The sequence below is a fragment of the Mastomys coucha genome, unplaced genomic scaffold (genome assembly GCF_008632895.1).
Source record: "Mastomys coucha isolate ucsf_1 unplaced genomic scaffold, UCSF_Mcou_1 pScaffold1, whole genome shotgun sequence".
Lineage (NCBI taxonomy): Eukaryota > Metazoa > Chordata > Mammalia > Rodentia > Muridae > Mastomys > Mastomys coucha.
Genome location: NW_022196891.1, coordinates 31,719,301 through 31,735,800, shown reverse-complemented (window position 1 = coordinate 31,735,800; position 16,500 = coordinate 31,719,301). Strand labels below are relative to the sequence as shown.

Below are 16,500 nucleotides of genomic sequence, written 5' to 3'. Positions count from 1 at the left end.
GGGGGGGGGGGGGGGGGACCAGAACATCAATGACACGCACTCAACTTCAGACCTGGGATGGGTCTCGGAACAAGTGTGGGAGAGGCAGAGGCTCTGAAGGGGCTGCTACTGTGTCCAGCCTCTGGTACCTTCGTGCGCCACGCCCTGTAACTGGCTACTCCCAGACCCCTTGTGTTCAAGAACAGCTCTGTTCAGAAGGAACCCTAGGGGAGACTCCTAGGTAGCCGCCAAACAGGATATATAAATTAGATTCTCCTAGTAGGTACATTGGAAACTAAAAAGAAATAGGTGTCTGGGTGTGGTGACATATACTTTTAATCTCACCTCCCCCATACCATGAGAAGGCAGGAGCAGGTCAATCGCTAAGTGTACCTTGGTTTGCCTAGTTCCAAGTCAGCCAGGGCTTCATAGTGAGACCCTGTCTCAACAAACAAACAAACAGCAACAGGAAACAAAAGCAATAGAAAGTAAGTAATAGTTACTTTTAGCAACTGTTTTATTTAAACGAGAATAGTTAAAAGTAAGTTAATGTTTCAAAATCGGCAAGTGTTTGAGAGTCTGGGGTAGGATACTTTTTTAGCTTGCACCCAGCCCTAGGTTGGATCCCTAGCCCTCAATTGAAGGGCTACTGTGGACCACACCCGTAACCCCAGCATCTGAAAGGTCTCCAGAGGCTGGGCAGTCAGAAGTTCAAGACTGCCCTCAAATATTTGATTGGAGGCCAGGCAGTGGTGGCACACACCTTTAATCCCAGCACTTGGGAGGCAGAGGCAGGCGGATTTCTGAGTTTGAGGCCAGCCTGGTCTACAGAGTGAGTTCCAGGACAGCCAGCGCTACACAGAGAACCCCTGTCTCGAAAAACAAACAAACAAACAAAAAAATTGATTGGAAGTCATCCTGGAACTCTTAAGACTATCTAAAACATAAGACAAAGCAAGCAAGCAAGCAAACAAACAAAAATAATGAAAAACCCCAAACAAATAAAAACTACTGAGGCGCCCCCCTCCTCGCCTCGCCCCGCCAGCCCTTGGCTGCTCACATGGTCTCACACTGCACAGATCTTACATTGTTGTAGCGACACTGTGGGTGCTCAAGAGCCCGATGTGGCTGCTGGTTACTGCAGCAGGTGGTACAGTCGTTGAAGGTGCAGGAGGCCAGGCCTTCAGCCCCATTCCTCTTGAGGGTGTCAGGAGAAGAGCAGGGTCTGTGGGGTATGGCCAGCCACTAGGAGGAAAACTAACTGTCTGTCTATCTGTTCTCACAACCCACAACCCCAGGCAGATATTACTAGACTCTGTTTAGTATCTGGGACTTCTTGGAACATGGAGATCACTACTTTCTGTCTAGAGCAGTGGTTCTCAGCCTTCCTAATGCTACAACCCTTTAATACAGTTCCTCATGTTGTGGTGACACCTCCAACCCTAAAATTATTTCACTGCCACTTCAGAACTGTAATCTTACTACTGTTATAAATTGTAATGTCAATAGCTGATAGGCAGGATATCTGATGTGTGACCCCCAAAGGGGTCGTACCCACAAGTGGAGAACCGCTGATCTAGAAGGCCCAGGTCCATGAGAGGCTGGCATGGCCTGTGAGACCAGTTGTGGAGTTGCCGTGGTCAATGTTTCCTTGCCTTCCGCAGAGCCCCAGGCCAGCATCTCTCTGGTGCCCATGCCCCTGACAGTTATGATGGGGATTGTGGTGGGCTGCGTTGTTGTGGTGTGTGCTGTGCTATGCTTGCTGTGTTGGTGGCACCTGAAGGGACCAAGGTGAGGAGAAGGAGGAGGAGGAGGTGGGACTGGGAGACCCCGTAGATGGCAGACCCTAGCTTGCCTCCCATTCTCTTCTCCACTGTCCCAGGCCAGAGAAGAATGGCTTTTCCCGGGAGTTGATGCCTTACAACCTGTGGTGAGTGCGTTGAGGCCTGCTTTCCAATGACACGGCAGCAGTGTGGTGCCACGCCAGGCTGAGGTGGTACATACATTAAGTATTGACTTCCTGTTAAGTTGACCCCATGTAGGCTGGGCTGCAGTTCAGAGCTAGAACATTTGCCTACCGTGTGCAAGCCCTAGGTTTGATCCTTCAAACTGAAGAAACTCCTAAACAACAATCAGTGTGTCCAAATGCCCTGGCACACACATATATGGACTTCCTGCCTTCACTGATCCCCTCTTTCATGTTATCACACTATAGGCTTGGGGGCCAGCTGGGTCCTGGAGAAACTTTTCTGTTCTCCACAGGGAGAGGGTAGGGCATCCCCAGGGCAGCCCAGCATCTGCATGTCCGATGCCTGCCTTCTTCATTGCCTCATTGTGCAAGCCAGGACAAGGCAGAGCATGCACTCCTAAACCTGGGGTCTATTCCTTCTTCTGCCAGGCGGACCCATCGGCCCATCTCCATCCATAGCTTCCAGCAGAGCTATGAGGCCAAGAGTGCACATGCACACCAGGCCTTCTTCCAGGAATTTGAGGTAAGTCCTGTGTCATCCTGTGTCCCAAGGAGGGAGGACCGGGACATCTGGGCTAGGCTGGACCTGCCTCCCAGCCTAACTTCTACCACTTACCCTGCCCGCTGTGGGGTGAGATGGGTCTGTCTCTGCAACTGGGACCTGCCTTGACTTTATAGGAGCTGAAGGAGGTGGGCAAGGACCAGCCCAGTCTAGAGGCTGAGCATCCTGCCAACATCACCAAGAACCGGTACCCACATGTGCTACCCTGTGAGCAAATGCTGGGATCAGGAGGGAGGTATAGGTAGAAGGTTGGAACTTGGCCTTAAGGAGGGGCTCCATGTGCTGCTTCCAAATGTACATTATGTACTCTCTGCAGATGACCACTCCAGGGTCAGGCTGACCCAACTATCGGGAGACCCTCATTCTGACTACATCAATGCCAACTTCATCCCAGTAAGGGCTGCCTGAGGGCACAAGGAGCATTCCTGTTGGTGTTTTGCAGGATACTGTCCTGTGCTAGCTATTGTAGTTGTCTGAAAGCATCACCAGGTCTTGTATTTTTAGGCAAGAGGTCTGCTGTGTACCAGGCTCTATACTGGGCCCTGAGGAGGCAGAGCTGGCTTAATTATATGTGTGTGTGTAAGAGAGAGAGAGGGAGGGGCTGGTGAGGTGGCTCAGCAGGTAAGAGCACTAACTGCTTTTCCCAAGGTCCTGAGTTCAAATCCCAGCAACCACATGGTAACTCACAACCACCCGTAATGAGATCTGACGCCCTCTTCTGGTGCGCCTGAAGACAGCTACAGTGTACTTATTTATAAACCTTTGGGCCAGAGTGAGCAGGGACTAAGTGAACAGGGCCTACTGGAGCGAGCAGAGGTCCTAAAAAAAAAGTCAATTCCCAACAACCAGATGAAGGTTCATAGCTATCTGTACAGCTACAGTGTGTACTTATATACATAAAATAAATAATAAATCTTTAAAAAAAGAGAGGGAGAGAAGAAGGGAGGGAGGGAAGGAGGGAAAGAGAGGGGGGACTTTAGAAGACATCTCTGGACCTAGGCATGATGGCAGAACCCTGTGATTCTAGCATATGGGAAATGGAGTCAAGAGAATTAGAAGTTTGAGGACAGCCTGGGCTACATTGTAAATCACTGTCTCTAGAAGACAAAGTCACTCCAGGTTTAGTGAGGAGGTGGCTGGGTAGACTGTTTCTAGCATGTCAGGATCATGCATTTCCATGCATGTTTTCCTCACCCTTTCCAAGTGGGATGTGGGTGGTGGCAGTGTCCCTCAGGTTATCCTCCAGGATCATACATGATCATAGCCACTGCTGAAGGTTTGATGGGCCTTCCTGGCCAAGACACTGCCTCGTAACATGCCTCTACCCTGCACCCCACACCTTAGGGCTATAGCCACCCACAGGAGATCATTGCCACCCAGGGACCTCTCAAAAAGACGCTAGAGGACTTCTGGCGGCTGATATGGGAGCAGCAAGTCCACGTGATCATCATGCTGACTGTGGGCATGGAGAACGGGAGGGTAAGTGCCCTCCCTGCAGCTTCCCAGAGTCACCACCAGGTGGCATATGTCCTCCTCTCACGAATACCCTCCTCCCCCATCTTGGGACAGGTGAGCAAGTTGGGAGTTGGTAAGGGATTCTGAGAATCACCTAAGAGGGGGAGCAGCGGGAAGCCTCCGGGCTCCTGAGTTCCTGGTTTGATTTAGCTCCTCCTGATCACTTACTCTAAGCAGTGCAGGGGCAAAGAAGGCTCTCCTCTGTGCCGTGCATGGACAAGGCTGGCCTAGAGCAAACAGAGGTGGCTGAGCATGTCCTTCTGTTGAAGCAATGAAGAAAGGCCAGACCCCTCCTAAGTCAGGGCCAGTTAGCTTCCAAAGCCAGCACAGAGCCCTAAGGAGGTTGTAAGGACATTGGAGTGTAGCCAGGGGAGGGAAGCTTCTGGAAGAGATGGCCTCACATCTGGGTGGAGGCAAAGAAAAGGATTTCATTAAAATAGGAACCAAAAATATGGATGGGGGTGGTTGAGACCGGATACAGTAGGGTACATCCCTGACAAACATCCCCTCATCTAGGTACTGTGTGAGCACTACTGGCCAGTCAACTCCACGCCTGTCACCCACGGTCACATCACCATCCACCTCCTGGCAGAGGAGCCTGAGGATGAGTGGACCACGAGGGAATTCCAGCTGCAGCACGTGTGTGCCCACGGGACAGGGCTGGTGGGAGGGGCTCTAAAGCTGAGACTCTCGTCCTGCTCCACGTGGCCTGATGACAGTCATAAGCACTCCGTCACAGGACGGGATAGCATGTGGGAGGGGTGTCAAAAGACACAGCGAAGGCGAAAGACTGAGCCAAGATCACATTGATGGAAAGAAAGAGCGGGTCCTTGTGTACCTCACACTCGGCTCAAAGATCCTCCAGTCTCTCTAACCTCCTCCTTGCTACCACATGCTGTGACCTCTTAGAACACGAGAAGCCAGAGACTAGACTAGCCTCCCTGCCTGGCCATCTTTGGGAGGTAGAGGTACACCAGGAGATGAGAGGAGGATCAGAGGTCCACACGGGGGCAAGGCCATGGGCTCCGTAGCTGTGTCCCGCATTGTGAAGTAGGAGCTTGCCTCTGCCCTTAAAGAGTTGGTGAGGGAGGTTTCTGAGGTGAAGAAGAGGCATTAAGAAAATGAACACAGCCCTTCTCCTTCCTCCCCAGGGTGTGGAGCAAAAACAGAGGCGCGTGAAGCAGCTGCAGTTCACTACCTGGCCGGACCACAGTGTCCCTGAGGCTCCCAGCTCTCTGCTTGCTTTTGTGGAACTGGTGCAGAAGCAGGTGAACGCCACACAGGGCAAGGGACCCATCCTGGTGCATTGCAGGTGAGGACTGGTGGGGGTGAGTTTAGGGGCCCTGGCTGGCCATGAGCAGGGGCAGGGCAAGGGACCCATCCTGGTGCATTGCAGGTGAGGACCCATGGGGGTGAGTTAAGGGGCCCTGACTGGCCGTGAGCGGGGGAAGGGCTCTGGATTTCTCGGAGCTCTTTCCCTCCTGTGTTTAGTCTTCATGGGCTGTCCCTACAGTGCGGGCGTGGGCAGGACAGGCACCTTTGTGGCTCTCTTGCGGCTGTTGCAACAACTAGAGGAAGAACAGGTGGCTGACGTGTTCAACACCGTGTACATACTCCGGCTGCACCGGCCCCTCATGATCCAGACCCTGGTGAGGGCCCCGTGTATTGGGCTGGGCAGCTTAGACCCAGAGGAGTGGAAGAGGGTAGGTGGCCTCACGAGAGCAGGAAAAGAAGCTCATGGGGGCATGCGGAAGGGCATGGGGTGAGGGGGTCACACCTAGGCTACCATCTTACCCTGACGGCCATTTGCCTTTCTGAAAAAGGAGAGAAGGTACTGTCCCCAGACACCCTTGACACTGGAGACAACTCAGGACTCTCTAGCCCCACTTGCTACACCTCTGCCTGGTGGGTTGGGACCAGGACCATTTCCTGGTCCAAGGCCACTTGGCATGTCAGTGCCCTCTCTCTCTGCAGAGCCAATACATCTTCCTGCACAGCTGCCTGCTGAACAAGATTCTAGAAGGGCCCCCTGATGCCTCAGGGTAAGTCAGCTGCCCCCAGGTCCAGGCAGGTGGGCACTGGTGTCCTGTGCTTTCCAATAGGCTCTGAGCTCCTGTGCACTAGACCCAGCAGAGGGGACCGGAAGCAGGGGCTGGACAACCAAGTGCCTTCTCTCTCCTCCCTCTTCCAGCTCCGGCCCCATCTCTGTGATGAATTTTGCACAAGCTTGTGCCAAGAGGGCAGCCAATGCCAATGCCGGTTTCTTGAAGGAGTACAGGGTATACTTTGAGCCAAGGAGTGAGTGACCATGGATCAGTTCTCCTTGCCCAACCTCACCATGGCCATCTCTTTCCCAGCTCCTGAAGCAGGCCATCAAGGATGAGACTGGCTCTCTGCCACCCCCTCCTGACTATAATCAGAACTGCATTGCTTCCTGTGAGTTTCACTGGATACAATGTTGGTTAGGGTGGAGCAAATGCCAACTGTGAGACCCCTGGCAACCTCCTCCTCCTCCTCTTTTCCCAGGTCATCATTCACAGGAGCAGTTGGCCCTGGTGGAGGAAAGCCCTGCTGATAACATGCTGGAAGCCTCGCTCTTCCCTGTGAGAGAGAGGATGCTGATTCTGCCGCCCTTTTTGACTTATTTGTGTTTCCTTGCCTGGGGCTGGGGCTGGGACTGGGTCCTCGGGCTACTATAGCACAGATAAATGGTCAGGAGACTCCTTAATCCCTGGGAACCAACAAGCTGTGCTCTGCAGGGTGGGCCGACTGGTCGAGATCATGTGGTGCTGACTGGCTCAGCTGGACCAAAGGAACTCTGGGAAATGGTGTGGGAACATGGTGCCCATGTGGTCGTCTCCCTGGGCTTGCCTGATACCAAGGAGAAGGTGAGGGGAGTGGAGGGACGAGAAGTGTGGCTCCAGGAATGGGGCAGGGAGAGGAGGCGCTCTTCGAAGGGCCAGAGCATGAGCGGAGATTTTGGAAGCTGCCTGAGAAGCCTGTTTTTGGTCTTAGCCACAAGACATCTGGCCAATGGAGATGCAGCCTGTTGTCACAGACACGGTGACAGTGCACAGAATGGCTGAGAGCAACACAGCTGGCTGGCCCAGTACCCTCTTCAGAGTCATACACGTAGGTGTTGAGATCATAGGACTTGGGGCAGAGAGAGGGCAGTGATATGAGAATCCCGCGCTGGCTTCCCTCTGCCACTCTCCTGAGCACTCATGCTGATCTTGCCCTTCTCCAGGGGGAGAGTGGAGCGGAAAGGCAGGTTCAGTGCCTGCAGTTTCCATGCTGCAAGACTGGGTGTGAGCTCCCAGCTAACATTCTACTGACCTTCCTTGATGCTGTGGGCCAGTGCTGCTCCCAGGGCAATAGCAAGAAGCCAGGCACCCTGCTCAGCCTCTCCAGGTGCCGTCGACAAACGCCATGTGTTAACTTGGGTTATGGGTCAAAGGGTAGTCTTCTCCAGGCTCTGTCTCCTCTGCTCCATTTGCCGGGATTTGGTAGGGCTCTAGCCTGGCTGGCCAATCAAGTGCCTAGCATTATTTCCCAGTCTTTAGAACTAACCTTGATTTCCTCATGTCCCTGGACATGGTCCCGTCCCCAGAGGTCCCACATCTAACTCTAGGTCAATTACAGCAAGGACACGAACCTTCTTAGTACCTTCTTGGCCATGGAACAGCTGCTACAGCAAGCGGGGACCGAGTGCACAGTGGATGTCTTCAACGTGGCCCTGAGGCAGTCACAGGCTTGTGGCCTTATGACCCCAACGCTGGTGAGAGGCAAAGAGGGAGGGGCTTACTGTGAAAGTCAGGATCAAAGTCAGGCAGGTTTTGTCCCAGCTACAGGTGACTGTTAGGTTACTCCATCCAGGTCACCACCAGGTGACTCTGTGGACCACCATGCCCTGCTCAGGAGGAGTAGGGGTTAGGAGACCCCCCACCCCCCGGGAGCCTTTCTCTGTCAGGTTTGAGCAAGCAGGTGAGGTACCTTGCCTATGTCTACCCGCAGGAGCAGTATATCTACCTCTACAACTGTCTGAACAGTGCGTTGCAGAACGGGCTGCCCCAAGCTGGAAAGTGGCCCGTGCCCTGCTAGGCATCATGTGCCAGCGAGTCCACCCAGGCCTGGCTTCCCCAGGAGAGCAGATCCACCCGGCTCTCGAAGCTCTCGAAGGGCAGAGTTTGGGAATAAAGAGACATGGTCAAACTCATGGTTGTGTTCCGTTTCTCCATCCTTCCATCTAGGGCAGGGGTGACAGCCAGAGCTTGGTCTAGCTAAGCCAGTTGGCCTAAAGCTGCTACAACCTTGATTTTTTCCTGGTATCCTCTGTTTTCTAACCTTCAGCTTTTCCAGTGTATTCAGACATCAACCTTTCTACCTGCCTTAGTTAGGGTTTCCATTGCTGTGAAGAGACACCATGACCAAGGCAGCTCTTATAAAGGACTTGATTTAATTGGGGCTGGCTTACAGGTTCAGAGGTTCAGTCCATTAGTCACCAGTGTGTGTAAGCACGGCAGTGTCCAGGCAGACATGGCGCTGAAGGAGCTGAGAGATCTACATCTTGTTCCAAAGGTAAATAGGGAGACTGGCTTCTAGGCAGCTAAGATGAGGGTCTTAAAGCCCACACCCACAGTGACACACCCACTCCAACAAGGCCACACCTCCAAATATTTCCATTCCATGGGCCAAGCATATTCAAACCACCACACTGCCCCAGCATCCCGTGGTGCTGAGCCCCACATTTGTGTCCCATTTACTCATTGCTTGCCACCCCAAATCTGTTAGAATTATCAAGTCCTCTCCAGTTTCTCAACTTCTGCCCCCCTACCCCCTGTCTATCTGCACCCCCAGTCACTGCAGACTCCTTGTCAGGGTAGAGGTGTTAGAGCCGCACTGTGACCCTTAAGTAAGGAGCCAGGGGTGGCTCTGGTTGAACCTGCCAAGCTTCCCTCCTTCTTCCTTTATTTCTTTATACAGGCCACAACCATGGCAGGAGTGGCCAGGGTTCTTGTTGGCCATTCTGTTTCTTAGCAGCGTGCAAGGGTCCAGTGGTCTGCTTGGGTGAAGAAGGGAAACAAAAGCGTTATGGGTCCTGGGAGGTAGTCAGTTTGTAGAATTCTCACCTAATATGTGTGGTATCCTGGGTTTGATCCCCCAGCACCACATAAACCATGCACAGTAGCCCAGCACACAGCATGTGAAGACAAGAGAATCAGAACTCAAGGTCACCCTCAGCTATATAACAAGTTTGAGGCCAGCCTGGGCCACAGGAGATTCCCACTCAAGAAACAAAATCTCTACGACCACACCCATAGACAAGATAAGTGTACTTTTTTTAAAAAAAAGTGGAGCTTTCTACCTATAGCTAGGAGCTTTCCCGATGTGAGAATGGGTTCGTGTGACCCCCTAGGAATGAACATTAACGTTTTCTTCAGTACTGCGTTTCTCAGAAAACCAGAGTTAGCCCCAGAAAGACCCTCCATCCTGTGGGCAGGCTGGACACTCAGCTCCAAGTTGCCCAAGCCCTCTTCAGAAGGCTGCTCCAGAGGTGGGCCCAAGTGTGATTTTCTAGCTTTGGCTGGAGGCCGGAAGCAGCATGAATGGTGTGTGTGTGTGTGTGTGTGTGTGTGTGCATGTGCGTGCATGTGTATGGATGGTTAGAGCCAAGGTGAAGGCAAGGGATAAAAGAGGGCAAATACAGAGGGGGCTTCTGCTTGCAGGTCTGTGTGGCTGTGGAGGGCCATTCTGTGACATCTTGCAGGCTCATCTTGTACTTCTATCATGGCTTCAGCTGGAGTCCTGGCGCACAATCCTCTCGACTTCCTGGTCTGACAGTGCAGCTTCCTCCCCGCCCAGCCCCACAGCATCCACAAGGATGGAGAGGGATTATGAAGTGTTTGGGGTATAGAAGTGAAGGGTGGAGGGTATCTTGGCTGCCTCCAAAGTCCTCGTATCTCTGGTGTGGACCACGGGGAGCCAAACTGCTCCCAACCTGGTCTAGTTCTACCCTGGGGTTTGACTCAGGAAAAGACCTGGAGGCCAGAGAAAGCAAACGGACCAATGAAGAAAGCACCGCTAGCCCAGGCTGGCCTAAGAAGAGGGCTGAGTCTTGACTCCGGGTTTTCGCCACCATTGCCCTTGCTCTCCAAGGTCCTGGGATGGATTAATAGACGGAATCGGACCCGTAAGGTGCTTGAGCTGCACCCGAAGCACTGAACCTGCAGGTGGCGCCAATCAGCCGACTCGGGGGCAAGCTCAGGCAACCAGCTGTGCGGAGGGAAGCCCCTCAGCCGTCCCCTGGGTCTCGAGATCAGGGATCAGGGTGATCTCTAGACCTCACATCTTGAAGTCTACACGAGTTCATTCCCATGCCCTGTGCATCTAGTGGAATCCACGCCAGTTGCTTTGGTGGTGGGGAGTGGCTTCTCAATGAGGGGGGCTCCTCCTCGTTCCTACTGCCAACCTGCGACCACTTCCTGACTCCTTAAGACCTTCTTCCTTCCCTGGTCGGAACGGGTGCGGAGGAGTGACCTGGGAACTAGTTCTTAGACTGTTCCCCACAGTCGGGTGACCTTGAACATCTCTTTCTCTCGGGTCTCTCTTCTCTGCCAGCCTAAAATCTGGTAGTGGGGCTGGAGTCTATGGAACTCTGGGTTTTTTTCCTGATGGCTTCTGGTCCCTTGAGACCCTGTGACTGTTGCCAAAGTCAAGAGGAATTTGACCCCATAGGCCCAAGCTCTGGGGCACCCTTTTCAAACAAGTGCAGGTCTCTGATGTCTGGTGCTGGCCGTTCCTAGCTTTCTTTGGGTTTCTTTGCTTTCTTCACCGTCCCCCCCTCCCACCCCACGCCCCCGATGAGATTCCTGCCAGCTGGGAAGGAAGGAGGGAAGGGGAGCGAGCCGCAGCGTAGAAAGTTTCCTTGACTCCTCCTCCCACCCCCCTATGTCTCCCTCCCTCGTCAAGCCCAGCCCGTGAAACTGAATAACGAAGATCACTCAACAATGCCTGCCCCTCTCTGACTGCACCGTCCCGCCGCTGCTGCAGCCGCCGCGCCCAAGCCAAGTCGAGCGGGGGGCGGTGCCCACCGACGGCGCAGCCCTCGGGGCCCGCCCGGGACCAGGAGGTGAGCCGCGCGCACACACAAGCTCCGTGCGCTCGCCCGTCCGAGCGCCCGCCAGGTGCCCCGCAGTCCGCCGCCGCCGAGATGCTCAGCCCGCCGGGGCTCCTGGCGCTGTGGCTTTGCGCCGCGCTGTGCGCATCGGCGCGCTCGGGCAGCGACCCCCAGCCTGGCCCGGGGCGTCCCGCCTGCCCGGCTCCCTGCCACTGCCAGGAGGACGGCATCATGCTGTCCGCTGACTGCTCCGAGCTCGGGCTCTCAGTGGTGCCCGCGGACCTGGACCCCCTGACGGCTTACCTGTGAGTACTCACCTGCTCGTCCCTGTTATTCGTGATGGCCGCCTGCCCCACAAACACTCGTTTGGTGCCCATGGAGGTGCGCATCCCCAGGAAGGCTCTTCCTCTTCCAAGTCTACTGGGAAGCTAGTCATAGAACTTGGGAAACTGAAGCAAGAAGTGAGCCTGGACCTCCCTGCTCCCTTTCCCAGGTGTTGCTCCCCACTCCCCAGGGGCTTAATGTGGGACCTGGTGAAGTGCAGTGTGATCGCTGAGCAAGAGAGTGTGTGCATGTATGTGTGTCTCTTCAGTGGAACACTGCCCAGGGTTGATGAAGGCAAAAGTTTAGTGCTCTGGTGTGAGGTGAAGGGAGTGTGCCCTGGTAGGGTAGAAATGGGTTCTTCCACCCCAGCAGGAAGCAGAACTGCCCCACTGAGGCTGGGGACCCTTGGGGAAGGACCCATGCAGCTCCCCTCTCTTTAGTTAGGAACTCTGCCAGTACCATCTTCTTGTGTGGAGGTCTCCTGCCCCCTCCCCAGGCCTCCCTGAAGTCATGTCCCAGGCGGCTGTGTTAGAGACACTAATTTGTGGGCAGGCTTCAAGACTGAAAACCAAGAGAACCATTTTTAGAGTCTGAGTTGGGGTGAGGTGGTGTATGAAGGGGACCCGATTGGGGGTAAGCCGGCTCAGAACCAGAAGGCCAGAAGTTGCAGCTGATCACTACCTGGGCAGGGATGGGTGGGAGCATAGCCTGAACCACTTGGTCTGGACCCTTGCTTCAGGGAGAGGAAACCCCTGGCCTCCCCGGCTATCCCTTAGAGGAAGGAGAGCAGGTGGGAAGGTCTGGGTAGAAGGTCTGGCCAGAGCTCCCTCAGGCCTGAGAGAGGTTCTCTCAGCTTTGGGGTCCTAGAATTGAGGATCGCTGAGGAAGAGGTAGCTGGGCTTGCCCCAAGAGGCTCAGCAATAGAGTCGGTGGGGCCAGGCTGCACTGAGAGGGTAGTGTCCTGGTGAGTGTGGGGGATCCTGACCTAGAGTCCCTTGTGGAGCTCCCTCCATATCTCTATTACGCCCCCCCAGTCTTTCTTCACTCCAAAAGAAACAGTTGTGAGGACAGAGAAACATCCATATTCCAGAAGGGCAAATGAAGTCCTGTACAGCCCAGAGGATGATGGGAGAAGTGGGCACAGGTATTCACAGCAGAGCTGTGAGGGTGCCCAGCACCAAGCAAGAGAGAAGCGGCTCTGGGCCCGCGCCCATCACACCCTGGAAGCTCCATTTCTAGCAGTGTCATGTATCAGGGGTCTATGACACTGTTTCTTTGGAAGACAGGGAAGATGGCTAAAAAAAAAAAAAAAAAAAAAAAGAGTTTAGAAATAACTTCTCTTGAGCCTTTCAGAACAGCAGAAAAGAGGCCCTTCCAGAGGGTGGCAGGTCACGCCACATTTCTCAGCAACCAAAATTTTCTAGGGTAATCTGTGGCCTTTTTTTTTTTTTCTGGCAGGACTTGGGGATAAAGGTAGAGTTTTATTTTGGGGATCCAAGTATCCCACGGTCTATGCTGGCAACAGTTCCGTGACACTTTGACCCAGTGCCCTCTGACATGTGGTGGGTCTTGGTGTTTCTGAGCTCTTCTTGAGTGTCAAGGAAGCCCTTGTGTTTCTGAGGCTAGGAGAAGGGAGTGATGGGTGTGGGTCCTGGGTGATGCGGAGAATTTTACAGCCATATCCGCAGCATGGCAGGGAGCTGGAGAGGACCACCCTTCCTGCCTTGGCTGTGCAGGGGTCTCAGGTGGACGGTGGAGGAGGGGCTTCCACCATCTGCAGGTGGCTCAGAGGTGGAGCCTTCTTTCTTTGCTTTCTCAGGGAGCTGCAAGGACATTTTACACATCAGTGTGTGTGTGTGTGTGTGTGTGTGTGTGTGTGTGTGTATGTGTGTGTGTTCGTGCATGTGTATCTATGTGTGTGTGTGTGTGTGTGTGTGTGTGTGTGTGTATCTATGTTAGTATACATATGTATGCAGGTACATGTTCGGTGTGTGTGGAGGCCAGAGGCCAACCTCAGGTGTCACTTCTCAGGAGCTGTCTATTTGTTTTTGTTTTTTTGCGGGGGTGGGGGAGGTGTTTCAAGACAGGGTTTCTCTGTATAGCCCTGGCTGTCCTGGAACTCACTCTGTAGACCAGGCTGGCCTCAAACTCAGAAATCCTCCTGCCTCTGCCTCCCTAGTGCTGAGATCAAAGGTGTGTGCCACCACTGCCCGGCTCCATTTGGGTTTTTTGTTTTTTTTGAGACAGTGTCCCATGCTAAAATGGAGCTTACTGAGTGACCTAGGCAGGGAGTCCCAGGGAATCCGCTTGAGTTCTCTACCCTACACGGGGAAAATACCAAGTCCATCCCACCATTTCTGTCTCTTTTTGCATGGCTTCTGGGGGTAGAAATCAGCACTTCCTGCCTGTGCATCAAACACATCACTGTTCTGAGCTATCCTCCCAGCTCTCACTACCTGCAAAGGCCTTTGAAGGTAGTGAGAGAGAGATCGTGAGAAGGAGCCAGGCCAGGGATATCTTAGGACCCTCTCCCTTCTTGGTGGTCTTAGGACCTGCCTGTGGGCCACAGGAAACTCCTAGGTCTCTCTTCGTGCTCCCTTGACATAATTTCAGTAAAGAACTACTTGACATCTGCTTTCCACCCTGGGATGGTAAGGTCCCTTCCTAGCCATTACCTGTCCATTCCAGTTCCAGGGGAGACCAGAAAGTCTTTATGTCTATTTATTTGTTACACAAGTCCAAAACCCATGAACAGTCTGGGGCCCTATGCCAGTCCTGTTTGATTAAAGTTAGGAGTCATTCATTTATACACAGTACTTCAAGTGACTCTAAAAGGGCTCCTCCCACACACACCATCACTGGAGTGAGGGTCAGTGAAATTTCCTGGGTTTTGTGTGTCTCCCTGGGTGAGGCCTCTTACATAAAGAGATGGAGAGGAATATGGCGCCACTGGCTCTGGGACACTGCAGTTTGTGGGGATGGAAATCAGAGGTGTCCCTGATTCCCAGCACATAAAATCACAGGAAGATACATGGAGCACATGCTTGCTAGGCAAATACACCCTGAGCTGGGGAATCTAGCGATTTATTTACATGGAGTGCCTTGGTTTGTCTTCGACACTGAGAAATGTTGGAGAGAGAGTTTGTGTAGCTCTGGCTGTAAACTCTCAGAGGCTCAGACACTGTGGGTTACCCCTAAGCATCCATTTTCTTTCTTTCTTTCTTTCTTTCTTTCTTTCTTTCTTTCTTTCTTTCTTTCTTTCTTTTTTTTAGATTTATTTATTTATTATATGAAAGTACACTGTAGCTGTCTTCAGACACACCAGAGGTCATCAGATCTCATTACGGATGGTTGTGAGCCACCATGTGGTTGCTGGGATTTGAACTCAGGACCATCGGAAGAGCCGTCAGTGCTCTTAACCGCAGAGCCATCCCTCCAGCCCCCAAGCATCCGTTTCTTTACTCACTGCTGCCAAAAATTTTTGCTCTATGCCAGGCGACTCAAAGGGAATTAGCTTCCTTCAAGCCAGAGTATCCACTGGGTTTGTGTGAAAGGCCAGGTGCGTGTGCATGTGTACGTGAGTGTGTGTATAGATTCAGAGTAATCCCAAATCACTGCTTAGGCATGTCTATAATGGAACAGATGGAGGGGGAGGCAGGGTATTACAGGACTAGAACAGAAGGTTAAGGATGGGCATTGGCGTGAAGGGCAGTACTAGCAGATGCTGAACAAGCATCTTGGTTTATATCTTGACTTGGTTTCTCCATCTATAAATGAAGCGAATGCCCAATTCAAACAGTGGCCATGTAGCTTCACTGAGGTAGTGTCTGCAGGTATAGGGTCTGGAAGAACACAGTGTTAATAGTGTTGTTACCAGAGAGCCAGGAGGCAGTTGTCTTGGAAGGCTTCCTGGAGGCAGTTGGTGCTGGAGCTAGTACTAGAAAGAGGAGCAGCCTTCCATGGGAGACGTTCAACAAGTCTCTGTATGTACGTGGCGGGAGAACACACTGCCACGTAGGCAATGGTAGCAACTCTGGGAAACCAGAACGGCTTTACAGCTGCCCCCACCAGCTGGTACAGCCTCAAGACTTCATGGAATTGGAGGGGAGCCACCAAGGGAAGACCCCAGCTTGCTCTTCAGCTTGCCCCAGATGGGTTTCTAGAGGACCGTGAGGTGAGATTCCCTTAGCATCAGTTGGTCCTGGGGAGAGTGTGTGTGGGTATCACTATGTTGGCTCACTTCCTCATCTCCCTTCCTGGTCCAGCCTCTGCACTTCCGCTGTGATGAGGGGTATGTAGGTTCTAGTCCTTAGTCTCTCAGTTGGGTGGGAGACCCCAGGTAGGTCCCAGGATTTCTCTGGATCTCTGTGCTTCACAGTTGGCTGGAAACCTTGGGTCCTTTGAGGCTGGTGTGGAACAGGGAGAGCTCTGGGGAGAGGGCTTGGCAGTGGGTGCGGAATCCAAGAGGGAGAGGGAGAATCCAGGCAGCACCCAGACCAGAGCAGAGAGGAGGGAGAAAAGGAGGGGTGGAGTAATTTCAGGAAGTGGGGTCCCCTGGGCCCTCCCTTGTTGAAAGAGCCTGGGGGGTTGCTGGAGGAGAGTGGCTGTGTAGGAGAGCCGTCACCCCAGTTCAAAGGAAAGGCAGGAGACAGCCTTAGGCAAAAAGAAAAAGGAAAGCTCTGGGCTCTGGCGGCAGTGGGCACGGGTGCGGCTGGGTGGGGCACCGGCAGAGAAGAAAGCCTGGCTCAGAGGGAGTTGGCCCCCAGCCCGCCCAGCACCACCACCTTCCCCCTCCTATGGGCACACTCTGGATGGTCTCTTGTGCCACAACCTGCTTCCTGCTCTGGGTCAGGCTCACAGGTGACAGAAGATGGATGGGGCACAGGAGTTGTCCACATGGGTGCCACTGGGTATTGGTAGCATATCAGGATCTAGAGATCAACACTGGCAACCCTGACATGGGGAGAGCTCTTCTCTTCTCTTCTCTTCTCTTCTCTTCTCTTCTCTTCTCTTCTCTTCTCTTCTCTTCTCTTC

General features: G+C 53.3%; 2 protein-coding genes across 5 annotated transcripts in view; both read left to right on the top strand.

Moving 5' to 3' along the window:
* The window catches only part of LOC116099676 (receptor-type tyrosine-protein phosphatase V), a 24,264-nt gene extending 16,023 nt beyond the window's left edge, over positions 1–8,241 (top strand). For 3 of the 4 annotated variants that reach the window (XM_031383614.1, XM_031383629.1, XM_031383606.1), the window contains 18 exons: positions 1,644–1,770; positions 1,862–1,909; positions 2,378–2,471; positions 2,627–2,717; positions 2,827–2,903; positions 3,855–3,989; positions 4,542–4,664; positions 5,177–5,337; positions 5,539–5,728; positions 6,000–6,067; positions 6,217–6,304; positions 6,383–6,461; positions 6,552–6,628; positions 6,785–6,913; positions 7,041–7,157; positions 7,273–7,436; positions 7,668–7,803; positions 8,040–8,241. In XM_031383614.1, the coding sequence (XP_031239474.1) occupies positions 1,644–1,770; positions 1,862–1,909; positions 2,378–2,471; positions 2,627–2,717; positions 2,827–2,903; positions 3,855–3,989; positions 4,542–4,664; positions 5,177–5,337; positions 5,539–5,728; positions 6,000–6,067; positions 6,217–6,304; positions 6,383–6,461; positions 6,552–6,628; positions 6,785–6,913; positions 7,041–7,157; positions 7,273–7,436; positions 7,668–7,803; positions 8,040–8,126 (1,991 nt within the window). In that variant the 3' untranslated portion in view covers positions 8,127–8,241. The remainder of the gene's footprint in view (positions 1–1,643; positions 1,771–1,861; positions 1,910–2,377; positions 2,472–2,626; positions 2,718–2,826; positions 2,904–3,854; positions 3,990–4,541; positions 4,665–5,176; positions 5,338–5,538; positions 5,729–5,999; positions 6,068–6,216; positions 6,305–6,382; positions 6,462–6,551; positions 6,629–6,784; positions 6,914–7,040; positions 7,158–7,272; positions 7,437–7,667; positions 7,804–8,039) is intronic. The other variant, XM_031383621.1, reaches the window with a different exon arrangement.
* Positions 8,242–11,031: 2,790 nt separating this feature from the next.
* The window catches only part of Lgr6 (leucine rich repeat containing G protein-coupled receptor 6), a 125,934-nt gene continuing 120,465 nt past the window's right edge, over positions 11,032–16,500 (top strand). Inside the window, exon 1 of the mRNA XM_031383595.1 lies at positions 11,032–11,447. Coding sequence (XP_031239455.1) covers positions 11,236–11,447 — 212 coding nt within the window. The 5' untranslated portion in view covers positions 11,032–11,235. The remainder of the gene's footprint in view (positions 11,448–16,500) is intronic.